General features: G+C 63.3%; 1 protein-coding gene across 4 annotated transcripts; it reads right to left on the bottom strand.

Moving 5' to 3' along the window:
- Positions 1-2,326: 2,326 nt before the first annotated feature.
- On the bottom strand, positions 2,327-11,298 carry Cd99 (CD99 molecule (Xg blood group)). Of its 4 annotated transcripts, none has more exons than XM_042673525.1 (6): positions 11,211-11,298; positions 8,900-9,026; positions 8,597-8,632; positions 7,180-7,233; positions 5,928-6,041; positions 2,327-3,265 (listed from the first exon to the last, which is right to left on the bottom strand). In XM_042673525.1, the coding sequence occupies exons 1-6, from the start codon at positions 11,262-11,264 to the stop codon at positions 3,246-3,248; spliced, it is 405 nt and encodes a 134-aa protein (XP_042529459.1). In that variant the 5' UTR covers positions 11,265-11,298; the 3' UTR covers positions 2,327-3,245. The 4 variants fall into 4 exon arrangements, with proteins under 4 accessions (XP_042529459.1, XP_042529455.1, XP_042529458.1 ...); XM_042673521.1 differs by lacking the exon at positions 2,327-3,265 and adding an exon at positions 3,277-3,448; XM_042673524.1 differs by lacking the exon at positions 2,327-3,265 and adding an exon at positions 3,277-3,448 and having other exon boundaries at positions 8,903-9,026.
- Between the last annotated feature and the right edge of the window lie 3,049 nt (positions 11,299-14,347).

Genomic DNA, 14,347 nt, shown 5'->3' with positions numbered 1-14,347 from the left:
CAGGATGGGGGAACTAGAAACCACCCACCAACCTTGGGGAAAGAAGTAGAAACCACCAAACTAAGGGGGGAACTAGAAACCACCAACCAAAGATGGGGGAACTAGAAACCACCAAACACTGGGGGGAATAGAAACCACCAACATGGGGGAACTAGAAACCACCAAGATGGGGAAAAGGGGGAACTAGAAACCACCAAACACTGGGGGGGAATAGAAACTGCCAAAGTGGGGGAACTAGAAACCACCAATCTAAGTGGGGGGAACTAGAAACCACCAAGATGGGGAAAAGGGGGGACTAGAAACCACCAACCAAACTGGGGGGACTAGAAACCACCAAGATGGGGGGGACTAGAAACCACCAATCTAAGTGGGGGAACTAGAAACCACCAAAGATTGGGGGAACTAGAAACTACCAACCAAACTGGGGGGACTAGAAACCACCAATCTAACTGGGGGGAACTAGAAACCACCAATCTAAGTGGGAGGAACTAGAAACTACCAACAAGGGGGAACTAGACACCACCAAAGAGGATGGGGGGACTAGAAACCACCAATCTAACTGGGGGAAACTAGAAACCACCAAGATGGGGGAACTAGAAACCACCAAAGAGGATGGGGGGACTAGAAACCCCCAAGTGGGGGCCCGGCCCCCGGCCTCACCCCGCGCCCCTGGGCCGCAGAGCAGCAGCAGCAGCAGCAGCATCTTCCTCCTCCTCCTCTTCCTCGCGCTGACCTGCAGCAGGAGGAGGAGGAGGAGGAGGAGGAAGGCCCGTGGCTTCGCCCCTGCGCGCAGGCCCCGCCCTGGGGGACGCACCCCGCGCTCGGGTGCGGGCCTGTGGCTTCGCCTCTGCGCGTAGGCCCTGCGGGACGCACCCCGCGCGCAGGTCCGGGCTTGTGGCTTCGTCCCTGCGCGCAGGCCCAGCTCTGTGGCTTCTATGCTGCGCGCAGGCCCAGCTCTGTGGCTTCGCCCCTGGACGTAGGCCGTGTGGGACGCACCCCACGCGCAGGTCCGGGCTTGTGGCTTCGTCCCTGCGCACAGGCCCCAGCCCCATGGCTTCTATCCAGCGCATAGGCCCAGCTCTGTGGCTTCGTCCCTGCGCGCAGGCCCAGTTCCATGGCTTCTATGCTGCACATAGGCCCAGCTCTGTGGCTTCTATCCTGCGCGCAGGCCCCGCCCTGTGGCTTCTATCCTGCGCGTAGGCCGTGTGGGACGCACCCCGCGCTCAGGCCCGGGCTTGTGGCTTCTATCCTGCGCATAGGCCCAGCTCTGTGGCTTCGCCCCTGCGCGTAGGCCGTGTGGGACGCACCCCGCGCGCAGGCCCCGCCCTGTGGCTTCTATCCTGCGCGTAGGCCGTGTGGGACGCACCCCGCGCGCAGGCCCCGCCCTGTGGCTTCTATCCTGCGCGTAGGCCCTGTGGGACGCACCCCGCGCTCAGGTCCGGGCTTGTGGCTTCTATGCTGCGCGCAGGCCCAGCCCTGTGGCTTCTATCCTGCGCATAGGCCGTGTGGGACGCACCCCGCGCTTGGGTGCGGGCTTGTGGCTTCTATCCTGCGCGTAGGCCGTGTGGGACGCACCCCGCGCTCAGGCCCGGGCCTGTGGCTTCTTCCCCGCGCGCAGGCCCGGGCCTGTGCCCCCAGACGCAGCCACACCCAGGCTTGGGAGACGAAAGCCCCGGATGTACGAGGTTGCTGGGGGTGGGGGGGTGCAGAGGCCCGGATGTGGAGGCCAGGATGTGGAGGCCCGGATGGGGAGGCCAGGAAGTGGAGGCCCGGATGTGGAGGCCAGGAAGGGGAGGCCCGGATGTGGAGGCCAGGAAGTGGAGGCCAGGATGTGGAGGCCCGGATGGGGAGGCCCGGATGTGGAGGCCAGGAAGTGGAGGCCAGGATGTGGAGGCCCGGATGTGGAGGCCAGGATGGGGAGGCCCGGATGTGGAGGCCAGGAAGTGGAGGCCCAGATGGGGAGGCCAGGATGTGGAGGCCAGGATGGGGAGGCCAGGATGGGGAGGCCAGGATGGGGAGGCCCAGATGTGGAGGCCAGGAAGTGGAGGCCAGGAAGTGGAGGCCAGGATGTGGAGGCCAGGATGTGGAGGCCAGGAAGTGGAGGCCAGGGTGTGGAGGCCCGGATGTGGACCTGTGCCTCAGTTTCCCCAACCTGTCCCTGCGACCCCTGACCTCCCTGGACAGACGGACAGATGGGGGGGTGGGACGGATGGGCAGAGAGAACGTTCTAGAAACTCCACCACCCCGTGACCCCCCGCCAGAGCTTGACCCCTGACCCCCCCCGCCCCGCCCCTCCCCACAGTGAACAAAGGAGCCGAGGCGGAGGTCAGAGGTCAAGCCACTTTTATGGTTATACCAAAAGGCGAGAGCTGGAGGCCGAGGGGGGAGGCCTGGGAGCGGAGGCCCAGGCCTAGGGTGGAGGCCGAAGCCTGAGGCCTGGGATTGGAGGCTGAAGCCTGAGGCCTAAAGTGGAGGCCGAAGCCTGAGGCCTGGTGTGGAGGCTGAAGCCTGAGGCCTAGGGTGGAGGCTGAAGCCTGAGGCCTAGGGTGGAGGCCGAAGCCTGAGGCCTGGGATTGGAGGCTGAAGCCTGAGGCCTAGGGTGGAGGCCGAAGCCTGAGGCCTGGGATTGGAGGCTGAAGCCTGAGGCCTAGAGTGGAGGCTGAAGCCTGAGGCCTGGGATTGGAGGCCGAAGCCTGAGGCCTGGGATTGGAGGCTGAGGCCTAAAATGGAGGCTGAGGCCTAGGGTGGAGGCTGAGGCCTGAGGCCTAGGATTGGAGGCTGAAGCCTGAGGCCTGGTGTAGAGGCTGAAGCCTGAGGCCTGTGATTGGAGGCCCAGGCCTAGGGTGGAGGCCGAAGCCTGAGGCCTAGAGTGGAGGCTGAAGCCTGAGGCCTGGTATTGGAGGCCCAGGCCTAGGTTGGAGGCCGAAGCCTGAGGCCTGGTATTGGAGGCTGAAGCCTGAGGCCTGTGATTGGAGGCCGAGGCTTGAGGCCTAGAATGGAGGCTGAGGCCTGGGACTGAAGGCCGAGGCCTAATGTGGAGGCTGAGGCCTGAGGCCTAGGGTGGAGGCTGAAGCCTGAGGCCTGGGATTGGAGGCCGAGGCCCCGGTGGAGGCCGACACGTTGGAGGCCCAGGATTCGAGGCCCAGTTGTTGGGATGAAACCAAAGCCAGGTGGTGGGTGGAGGGGGTCAGGTCGGGGGTCGCAGGTCAGGAGGGGTCAGAGGTCACAGGCGGAGGCCGTGACCCTCAGACCTGGGCCGACGCATCTGGAAAAAGGGGGGGAAGGAAGGGGGGGGGGAGGAGGAGGAGGGAGGTCAGGACGGACGGACGGACAGACCTGGAGCCAAGCGGGCGTTAGCGGAGGCCGAGGCGCGTTAGTGCGGGCGCGGGGCATCATGGGAGCGGCCGCAGGCGCTGGCGGGAGCAGGAGGAGGCCGGGGCGCGGAGGCCTGGGGGGGGAGGCCGGGCGGGTGAGGCGCAGACACGGCAGTTTCAAGGCGCCCCAAACCCCAGGTGACAGTTTCAAGGCTCCCCCACTGGAGGTGAGAGTTTCTAGGCTCCCCATGCAACCCCAGGAATGAGTTTCAAGGCGCCCCAACCCCCAGGTGAGACTTTCAAGGCCCTCTCCCATCCCAAATGAGGGTTTCTAGGCCCCCCACCCACCCCATGAGAGTTTCCAGGCCCCCCCCTAGAGCCCCCTCATGAGAGTTTGAAGTCCCCCCAGAGCCTGTAATGAGTTTCCAGGCCCCCTAACCCCCCCCACAATGAGTTTCAAGGCCCCCCTTGTATCCCAAATGAGAGTTTCCAGTCCCCCCCAGAGCTCCCAATGAGAGTTGCAAGGCGCCCCAACCCGCAGGTGAGGGTTTCCAGGCTCCCCCTATGCAGCCCCAGGAATGAGTTTCAAGGCTCCCCAACTCCCAAGTGAGACTTTCAAGGCCGTCTCCCATCCCAAATGAGAGTTTCCAGGCCCCCCAGAGCCCTTCATGAGGGTTTCCAGGCGCCCCAAACCCTCCAATGAGAGTTTCCAGGCCCCCTTCTATCCCAAATGAGAGTTTCCAGGCCCCCCAGAGCCCTTCATGAGGGTTTCCAGGCCCCCCAACCCCGCCAATGGGAGTTCCCAGGCCCCCTTTTATCCGTAATGAGAATTTCCAGGCCCCCCAACCCTTCCAACGACCGTTTCCAGGCCCCCCAAAGCCCCTAATGAGAGTTTCAAGCCCCCCCCAAACCCACCAATGAGAGTTTCCAGGCCCCCTTCTATCCCCAATGAGAGTTTCCAGGCTCCCCTTTCATCCCAAGTGAGAGTTTGAAGGCCCCCCTGAGCCCCTAATGAGAGTTTCAAGGCTCCCCAGAGCCAGTAATGAGAGTTTCCAGGCCCCCCAACCTTCTCTAATGACCGTTTCCAGGCCCCCCAAAGCCCCTAATGAGAGTTTCAAGCCCCCCCCAAACCCACCAATGAGAGTTTCCAGGCCCCCTTCTATCCCCAATGAGAGTTTCCAGGCTCCCCTTTCATCCCAAGTGAGAGTTTGAAGGCCCCCCTGAGCCCCTAATGAGAGTTTCAAGGCTCCCCAGAGCCAGTAATGAGAGTTTCCAGGCCCCCCAACCTTCTCTAATGACCGTTTCCAGGCCCCCCAACCCCTCCCATTGAGGGTTTCCAGGCCCCCCAAGCCCTCCAATGAGACTTTCCAGGCTCCCCTTTCATCCCAAATGAGAGTTTGAAGGCACCCCAGAACCCTTCATGAGAGTTTCCAGGCCCCCCAAGCCCTCCAATGGGAGTTTCCAGGCCCCCCTTCATCCCCAGATGACCGTTTCAAGGCCCCCCAAAGCCCCTAATGAGAGTTTCAAGGCCCCCCCTTCATCCCCAGATGACCGTTTCAAGGCCCCCCAGAGCCCCTAATGAGAGTTTCAAGGCCCCCCAACCCCACCAATGAGAGTTTCCAGGCTCCCCTTTCATCCCAAATGAGAGTTTGAAGGCCCCCCTGAGCCCCTAATGAGGGTTTCAAGGCTCCCCAGAGCCAGTAATGAGAGTTTCCAGGCCCCTCGAATCTTCTCTAATGACCGTTTCCAGGCCCCCCAACCCCTCCCATTGAGGGTTTCCAGGCCCCCCAAGCCCTCCAATGAGACTTTCCAGGCTCCCCTTTCATCCCAAATGAGAGTTTGAAGGCACCCCAGAACCCTTCATGAGAGTTTCCAGGCCCCCCAAGCCCTCCAATGGGAGTTTCCAGGCCCCCCTTCATCCCCCAGATGACCGTTTCAAGGCCCCCCAAAGCCCCTAATGAGAGTTTCAAGGCCCCCCCTTCATCCCCAGATGACCGTTTCAAGGCCCCCCAGAGCCCCTAATGAGAGTTTCAAGGCCCCCCAACCCCACCAATGAGAGTTTCCAGGCTCCCCTTTCATCCCAAATGAGAGTTTGAAGGCCCCCCTGAGCCCCTAATGAGGGTTTCAAGGCTCCCCAGAGCCAGTAATGAGAGTTTCCAGGCCCCTCGAATCTTCTCTAATGACCGTTTCCAGGCCCCCCAACCCTCCCATTGAGGGTTTCCCGGTCCCCCAAGCCCTCCAATGAGACTTTCCAGGCTCCCCTTTCATCCCAAATGAGAGTTTCCAGGCCCCCCAGAGCCCTTCATGAGAGTTTCCAGGCCCCCCTCCATCCCCAGATGACCGTTTCAAGGCCCCCCAGAGCCCCCTAATGAGAGTTTCAAGGCCCCCCAACCTTCTCTAATGACCGTTTCCAGGCCCCCCAACCCCTCCCATTGAGGGTTTCCAGGCCCCCCACCCACCCCAGATGACAGTTTCAAGGCCCCCACCCACCCCATGAGAGTTTCCAGGCCCCCTTCTATCCCAAATGAGAGTTTCCAGGCCCCCCAGAGCCCTTCATGAGAGTTTCCAGGCCCCCCAACCCCACCAACGACCGTTTCCAGGCCCCCCGCTCACCGCGCTGCTGGAAGCACAGCTTCTTCTTCTGGAAGGCGACGAAGCTGGAGACGGCGCCGGCCACGGCCACCAGCACGGCGCCCACCACCCCGGGCACCACGCCCTGCGCGGGCCCTGCGGGGGTCAGGGGTCGGGGGGGGGTCAGGGGTCAGCGCCAGGGCGCAGCGCGCAGGTGCGCATGCGCGCAGCCCAGACACAGAGACAGGCCCCCCCACCGCGCATGCGCGCAGCCCAGACCCAGACACACACCCCCCACCGCGCATGCGCGCAGCGCAGAGACAGACCCAGACCCCGCACCGCGCATGCGCGCACTCAGTCCCCACACACACCCCCCCCCCTCCCCACCCCGCGCATGCGCAGCGCGCAGGCCGGCCCTCAGATCCGCGCCTGCGCACTTCGTGACCCTCCGCCCCGCGCATGCGCAGCGCGTTCTACGCAGTCTGACGCATGCGCAGGGCACTGCGCTCAGGGTTACTCGAGCTGACGCATGCGCGGTACTTGCTCCTCGCTCCCACGCATGCGCAGCTCCTTCTACGCCGTGTTTTTTGACTCCGTCTCACGCATGCGCAGGGCACTCTACTCAGTCTGACACTCGCGCGCTGTCTCTATGGGAGTTTTCCGCGCATGCGCACTTGCTCTAGGAGGTTTTCCGCGCATGCGCAGTCTCTATGGGGGGGGGGGGAGGGGGATTTTCCGCGCATGCGCACTTGCACTACGGGACTTTCCGCCCATGCGCAGTTGCTCTATGGGGATTTTCCGCGCATGCGCAGTAGCACTATGGGATTTTCCGCGCATGCGCAGTTGCACTATGGGATTTTCCGCGCATGCGCACTGTCTCTATGGGATTTTCCGCGCATGCGCAGTCTCTATGGGGGGGAGGGGGATTTTCCGCGCATGCGCACTTGCACTATGGGATTTTTCGCGCATGCGCAGTTGCTCTATGGGATTTTTCGCGCATGCGCAGTTGCTCTATGGGGATTTTCGCGCATGCGCAGTTAATCTATGGGGATTTTCGCGCATGCGCAGTTAATCTATGGGGATTTTCGCGCATGCGCAGTTAATCTATGGGGATTTTCCGCGCATGCGCAGTTGCTCTATGGGGATTTTCGCGCATGCGCAGTTGCACTAGGGGATTTTCCGCGCATGCGCAGTTGCTCTATGGGGATTTTCCGCGCATGCGCACTTGCACTATGGGATTTTCGCGCATGCGCAGTTGCTCTATGGGGATTTTCGCGCATGCGCAGTGGCGCACCTTCCTCCTGCGCGCCGCCCGCGCCGTCCGTCAGGTCCCGGTCGGAGAATCCGCCTGCGGGGGGGGGGGGGGGGGGGGGGTGAGCGCGGCCGCGAGGCACGCCGGGAGCGCGGCGGGGCCAGGGGCGGGGGCGGGGCCTCCACTCACCGGAACTTCCGGGCTGCGGGGCGGGCCGCGGCGGGGCGGGCGGCGGGGCGGGGTCGCCTGGGGGGACACGGGGGACTGAGCGCGCAGCACCCGGGAGTACTTAACACCCAGCACCCAAAATACTAAATACAGCCCAGGGAGTACTAAACACCCAGCACCCGGGAGTACTTAACACCCAGCACCCAACAATGCTAAATACAGCCCCAGGGAGTACTGAGTGCGCAGCACCCGGGAGTACTTAACACCCAGCACCCAAGTACTCAAAAATACAGCCCGCATGGAGTACTTAACACCCAGCACCCCTAAGGAGTACTGAGCCCCCAGCACCCGAAGAATACTTACCCACGAGCAAGGAGTACTTAACACCCAGCACCCAAGAATACTTAATACCCACCGACAAGGAGTACTGAGCACCCAGCACCCCGACAGGAAGTACTGAGCACCCAGCACCCCAAAAAGAGTACTGAGCACCCAGCACCCAAGAATACAATACCAACCAACGAGGGTACTTAACACCCAGCACCCAAAGTGCTAAATACCCACCAATCGGGAGTACTGAGCACCCAGCACCCAAAAGAGGACTTAGCACCCAGTACCCAAAAATACTAAATACAGCCCCAGGGAGTACTTAACACCCAGCACCCAAGAATGCAATACCCACCGACGGGGAGTACTTAACACCCAGCATCCGGGAGTTCTTAACACCCAGCACCCAAAAAGACTAAATACAACCCTAGAAAGTACTGAGCACCCAAGAATACTTAATACCCACCAACAAGGTGTACTGAGCACCCAGCACCCGTGAATACTTACCAAGCACCCACTACCCAAGAATACTTAATGCCCAGCAACAAGGAGAACTTAGCACCCAGCACCCACCCACCCAACTGCCTGATAGAACACTGCTGTGCTCGCACTCCCCCTGATGACTCGGTTCCCAGCACCCCAAAGCTCACAGATATACTTGGCGCCGGGAGTACTTAACGCCCAGCACCCAGTTGAGGATTTGGGGCCCCAGGGCTTATGCTTGAGGTGCTCATGATGGGACTACTGTGTTCCCAGTACCCACCCCCGTGGGGTCGGTCCGAGGAGGACTTCGATCCCAGCACCTTGGCTCGGGGTGCTGGTGGGAGTACTTAACACTCAGCACCACCCAGGGGACTGGGACCGAGATCTCAGCACCTGGGGAAGGAGTCCTCCCTCAGGGGGAGGACTGAGCGCCCCAGCGCCCGCCCCAGCGAGGAACAGACGGACAGACGGACGGACTCACCGCCGCCCAGGGCGTCCTGGAGATCGAAGTCATCCCCTGCAAGAGAAACACAGAGAGGCTGTCAGAGTATCCAGGCTGAGCACCCTGGGTGCTGGGGAGCTCAGTCCTTCCCTGGGTGCTGGGGAGCTCAGTCCATCCCTGGGTGCTGGGGAGCTCAGTCCATCCCAGGGTGCTGGGGAGCTCAGTCCTCCAAGAGTAGTGGGGAGCTCAATCCATCCCAGGGTGCTGGGGAGCTCAGTCCTTCTCTGGGTGCTGGGGAGCTCAGTCCATCCCAGGGTGCTGGGGAGCTCAGTCCATCCTCACCTCCTCCTCCTCCTCCTCCTCCTCCTCCTCCCCGGCCTTCATCTCCTCCGTCCAGGGCGTCGCTCAGGTCGAAATCATCCCCTGGCTTCTTGGGGGCGGCCGTGGGTTTCTGGAACCTTCCCTCTGGGGGAAAAGACACAGAGAGAGAGAGAAAGAGACAAACAGTCGATCACGATCCACCATCGCCGTCACAACGTGCAGAGAGGCCTCAGGTGCTGGGGAGCCCGGTTGCTAGGCAACCAGGATGCTCAGGACCCCCCCCCAGAGGCCTGGTTGCTAAGGAACCTTGTTGCTAGGCGACCAGGATGCTGGAAATCCCCCGATGCATGGTTGCTAGGCGACCAGGAGGCCGCAGACTCCCCCAGGTACCCGGTTGCTAGGCAACCAGGATGCTGGAAATCCCCCCATGCATGGTTGCTAAGGAACCTTGTTGCTAGGCGACCAGGATGCTGGAAATGCCCCGGTGCATGGTTGCTAGGCGACCAGGAGGCCGCAGACCCCCCAGGTACCCGGTTGCTAGGCAACCAGGATGCTGGAAATCCCCCCCCCCCATGCATGGTTGCTAAGGAACCTTGTTGCTAGGCGACCAGGATGCTGGAAATGCCCCGGTGCATGGTTGCTAGGCGACCAGGAGGCCGCAGACCCCCCCAGGTACCCGGTTGCTAGGCGACCAGGATGAGGACGGGCCTCCGTGTCCAGGGACCCGGATGAGGACGGGCCTGAGTGTCCAGGGGCTATTATTATGGGATGCCGTTGCTAGGGACCCGGATGAGGACGGGCCTGAGTGTCCAGGGGCTATTATTATGGGATGCCGTTGCTAGGGACCCGGATGAGGACGGGCCTGGGTGTCTAGAGAGTAGTATTATGGGATGCCGTTACTAAGGACCCAGATGGGGCGTCCAGGGACCCGGATGAGGACAGGCCTCAGTGTCTCAGGACTAGTATTATGGGATGCCGTTGCTAGGGACCTGGATGAGGACGGGCCTGGGTGTCCAGGGACTGTTATTATGGGATGGCGTTGCTAGGAACCCAGATGGGGCGTCTATGGAGTGTTATTATGGGATGCCGTTGCTAGGGACCCAGATGGGGCGTGCAGGGACCCAGATGAGGACCGGCCTGGGTGTCTAGAGACTAGTATTATGGGATGGCGATGCTAGGGACCCGGATGAGGACGGGCCTCAGTGTCCAGGGACCCGGATGAGGACGGGCCTCAGTGTCCAGGGACCCGGATGAGGACGGGCCTGGGTTTCTAGAGACTGGTATTATGGGATGCAGTTGCTAGGGACCCAGATGGGGCGTCCAGGGACCCGGATGAGGACGGGCCCTAGTGTCTGAGGACTAGTATTATGGGACTAGTATTATGGGATGGCGTTGCTAGGGACCCGGATGAGGACGGGCCTGGGCGTCCAGGGACTGTTATTATGGGATGCCGTTGGTAGGGACCCAGATGGGGCGTCTATGGAGTGTTATTATGGGATGCCGTTGCTAGGGACCCGGATGAGGACGGCCAGGGACTGTTATTATGGGATGGCGTTGCTAGGGACCCGGATGAGGACGGGCCTCAGTGTCCAGGGACTGTTATTATGGGATGCCGTGGGTAGGGACCCGGATGAGGACGGGCCTGAGAGTCTCAGGACTAGTATTATGGGATGGCGTTGCTAGGGACCCGGATGAGGACGGGCCTGAGTGTCTAGAGCCTGGTATTATGGGATGCCGTTGCTAGGGACCCGGATGAGGACGGGCCTGAGTGTCCAGGGACTGTTATTATGGGATGCCGTTGCTAGGGACCCGGATGGGGCGTCTATGGAGTGTTATTATGGGATGGCGAGGCTGGGGACCCGGAAGAAGCCCCCGGGGCTGTAATCCCGCCCCTTCCGGCGCCAGACACGTCTCCAGCGCCTTCGTCCCGCCCCTTCCGGCGTCTGAGATCCATCAGACGCCTTCGTCCCGCCCCTTCCGGTGTCACAGAGCCGTCAACAGCCTTCGTCCCGCCCCTTCCGGTCTCTGAGACGCTTTTGGCGCCTTCGTCCCGCCCCTTCCGGTGTCAAACGCCCATCAACAGCCTTCATCCCGCCCCTTCCGGTGTCAAACGCCCATCAGAGGCCTTCGCCCCGCCCCTTCCGGCGCGTGACGCGCGGCCGCGCCCGGGCGGCGCCCGCGCCTGCGCACTGCGCGCCTCGCCCCTCCCCCGCGCGCCGATTCCCCCCGAAAACCCCCGCGCGCGCGACCCCCGCGACCCCGGCGCGACCCCCGCGACGCCCGCGACCCCGGCGCGACCCCGGCGCGACCCCGGCGCGACCCCGCGCTCACCCGGCAGCAGCAGCAGCAGCAGCAGCGACAGCGCGAGCGGCGGCGGCGCGCGCATCCTCCCGCCCGGCCCAGGCCGCTTCCGCCGCGGGCCACGCCCCCGGCCACGCCCACGGCCGCCAGGCCACGCCCACGGCCGCCAGCGAGCGCCCAGGCCACGCCCACACCCGCCAGCGAGCGCCAGGCCACGCCCACACCCGCCAGCGAGAGCCCAGGCCACGCCCACACCCGCCAGCGAGAGCCCAGGCCACGCCCACACCCGCCAGACCACGCCCACACCCGCCATGGAGCGCCAGGCCACGCCCACACCCGCCAGCGAGCGCCAGGCCACGCCCACAGCCGCCAGGGAGAGCCCAAGCCACGCCCACAGCCGCCAGGGAGAGCCCAGGGCACGCCCACGGCCGCCAGGCCACGCCCACGGCCGCCAGGGAGCGCCCAGGCCACGCCCACGCCCGCCCACGCGCGCCAGGCCACGCCCACACCCGCCACGGAGAGCCCAAGCCACGCCCACAGCCGCCAGGGAGAGCCCAAGCCACGCCCACAGCCGCCAGCGAGAGCCCAGGCCACGCCCACACCCGCCAGGCCACGCCCACACCCGCCAGGGAGAGCCCAAGCCACGCCCACACCCGCCAGCGAGCGCCAGGCCACGCCCACACCCGCCAGAGAGAACCCAGGCCACGCCCACACCCGCCCACGCGCGCCTGGCCACGCCCACACCCGCCAGAGAGAGCCCAGGCCACGCCCACAGCCGCCCACACCCGCCAGGCCACGCCCACACCCGCCAGCGAGCGCCCAGGCCACGCCCACACCCGCCAGCGAGAGCCCAGGCCACGCCCACAGCCGCCCACGCGCGCCAGGCCACGCCCACACCCGCCAGGGAGCGCCCAGGCCACGCCCACACCCGCCAGCGAACGCCAGGCCACGCCCACAACCGCCAGGCCACGCCCACCCCCGCCAGAGAGCCCAAGCCACGCCCACACCCGCCAGAGAGAGCCCAGGCCACGCCCACACCCGCCAGAGAGAGCCCAGGCCACGCCCACACCCGCCAGAGAGAGCCCAGGCCACGCCCACACCCGCCAGCGCGCGCCAGGCCACGCCCACACCCGCCAGCGAGAGCCCAGGCCACGCCCACAGCCGCCAGACCACGCCCATACCCGCCCACGCGCGCCAGGCCACGCCCACACCCACCAGGGAGCCCCAGGCCACGCCCACAGCCGCCAGGCCACCCCCACACCCGCCAGGCCACGCCCACGCCCGCCAGGGAGCGCCCAGGCCACGCCCACACCCGCCAGCGCGCGCCAGGCCACGCCCACGGCCGCCAGAGAGAGCCCAGGCCACGCCCACACCCGCCAGAGAGAGCCCAGGCCACGCCCACACCCGCCAGAGAGAGCCCAGGCCACGCCCACACCCGCCAGAGAGAGCCCAGGCCACGCCCACACCCGCCAGCGCGCGCCAGGCCACGCCCACACCCGCCAGCGAGAGCCCAGGCCACGCCCACAGCCGCCAGACCACGCCCATACCCGCCCACGCGCGCCAGGCCACGCCCACACCCACCAGGGAGCCCCAGGCCACGCCCACAGCCGCCAGGCCACCCCCACACCCGCCAGGCCACGCCCACGCCCGCCAGGGAGCGCCCAGGCCACGCCCACACCCGCCAGCGCGCGCCAGGCCACGCCCACGGCCGCCAGAGAGAGCCCAGGCCACGCCCACACCCGCCAGGCCACGCCCACACGCGCCAGCGAGCGCCAGGCCACGCCCCTGTCCAGCGTAGGCCACGCCCCCCGGGCTGGGCGGTGCTGGCTGGGGAGGCCACGCCCCCTGACCTCCCCCCAGGGTCAGCTGCTGCGCGGGAAATCCTGCTCCCTGCACCCCAAGCCCGTCCCGGGAGCCTCGCAATGGGGCCTCCCGCACCCGCCAGACCTGTGTCGCATTGCACCCCAAATCTGCATGCATTGCACCGCAAGTGCACCCCAAATTCCCATCCATTGCACCCCAAATACACCCCAAAACTGTATGCATTGCACCCCTATTTTCATGCATTGCACCCCAATTGCACCCCGAATTCCCATGCATTGCACCCCTAATACACCCCAAAATTGTATGTGTTGCACTCCCATTGCAACCCCAATTGCACCCCAAATTCCCATGCATTGCACCCCCAAATACACCTCAAAATTGTATGCATTGCACCCCAAATACACCCCTAATTTGCATGCATTGCACCCCAAATACACCCCAAACTCCCATGCATTGCAACGCAATAAAACCCCAAATTTCCAACCATTGCACCACGATTACACCCCAAAATTGTGTGCATTGAACCCCCAGTTTGCATGCATTGTACCCCAAATCTACCCTACATTTCCATCCATTGCTCCCCAATAGCACCCCAAATTCCCATCCACTGCACCCCAAATAAACCCCACATTTGCATACATAGCACCACAATTGCACCCTAAATTCTCATGCATTGCACCCCAAATGCACCTCAAAATTCTATACATTGCACTCCAAATTCACCCGACATTCCCATGTGTTGCACTCCAAATACATCTCCAATTTGTGTGCACTGTACCCCCAATGCTCCCCAAATTCCCATGCATTGCACTCCGAATTCACCGCAAATTCCCATCCATTGCACCCCAAATCCACCCCTAATTCTCATGCATTGCACCCCAATTTTCCTTCAAATTTCCATCCATTGCACCCCAAATCCACCCCAAATTTGCATGCATTGCACCCCAAATGCACCCCAAATTCATATCTATTGCACCCCTAATACATCTCCAATTTGTCTGCTTTGCACGCCAATTGCACCCCAAATTCCCATCCATTGCACGACAATTGCACCCCAAATTTCCATCCATTGCACCCCAAATCCGTCCTACATTTTCATCCATGGCACTCTAATTGCACCCCAAATTCCCATGCATTGCACCTCAAATCCACCCCACACTTCCATGCATTGCACCCCAAGTCCACCCCACATTCCCGTGCATTGCACCCGAATTACACCCCACATTCCCGTGCATTGCACCGCAATTGCACCCCACATTCCCATGCATTGCACCCCAAATAGACCCCTCATTTGCATGCATTGCACCCCAAATCCACCCCACATTCCCGTGCTTTGCACCCCAA

This window comes from Dipodomys spectabilis, unplaced genomic scaffold (genome assembly GCF_019054845.1).
Source record: "Dipodomys spectabilis isolate Male_0828 unplaced genomic scaffold, ASM1905484v1 ptg000907l, whole genome shotgun sequence".
Classification (NCBI taxonomy): Eukaryota; Metazoa; Chordata; class Mammalia; order Rodentia; family Heteromyidae; genus Dipodomys; species Dipodomys spectabilis.
This window is presented reverse-complemented; position numbering and strand designations above follow the sequence as displayed.

Excerpts from the sequence above, each read along its gene's own strand:
- Cd99 (XM_042673521.1), bottom strand. The coding sequence starts at position 11,264 with ATGCGCGCGCCGCCGCCGCTCGCGCTGTCGCTGCTGCTGCTGCTGCTG. Across the intron at positions 9,027-11,210 it reads TGCTGCTGCTGCTGCTGCCG|CCAGAGGGAAGGTTCCAGAA; the intron begins GGTGAGCGCGGG and ends GTGTCTTTTCCC. Across the intron at positions 8,633-8,899 it reads AGGAGGAGGAGGAGGAGGAG|GGGATGACTTCGATCTCCAG; the intron begins GTGAGGATGGAC and ends TTTCTCTTGCAG.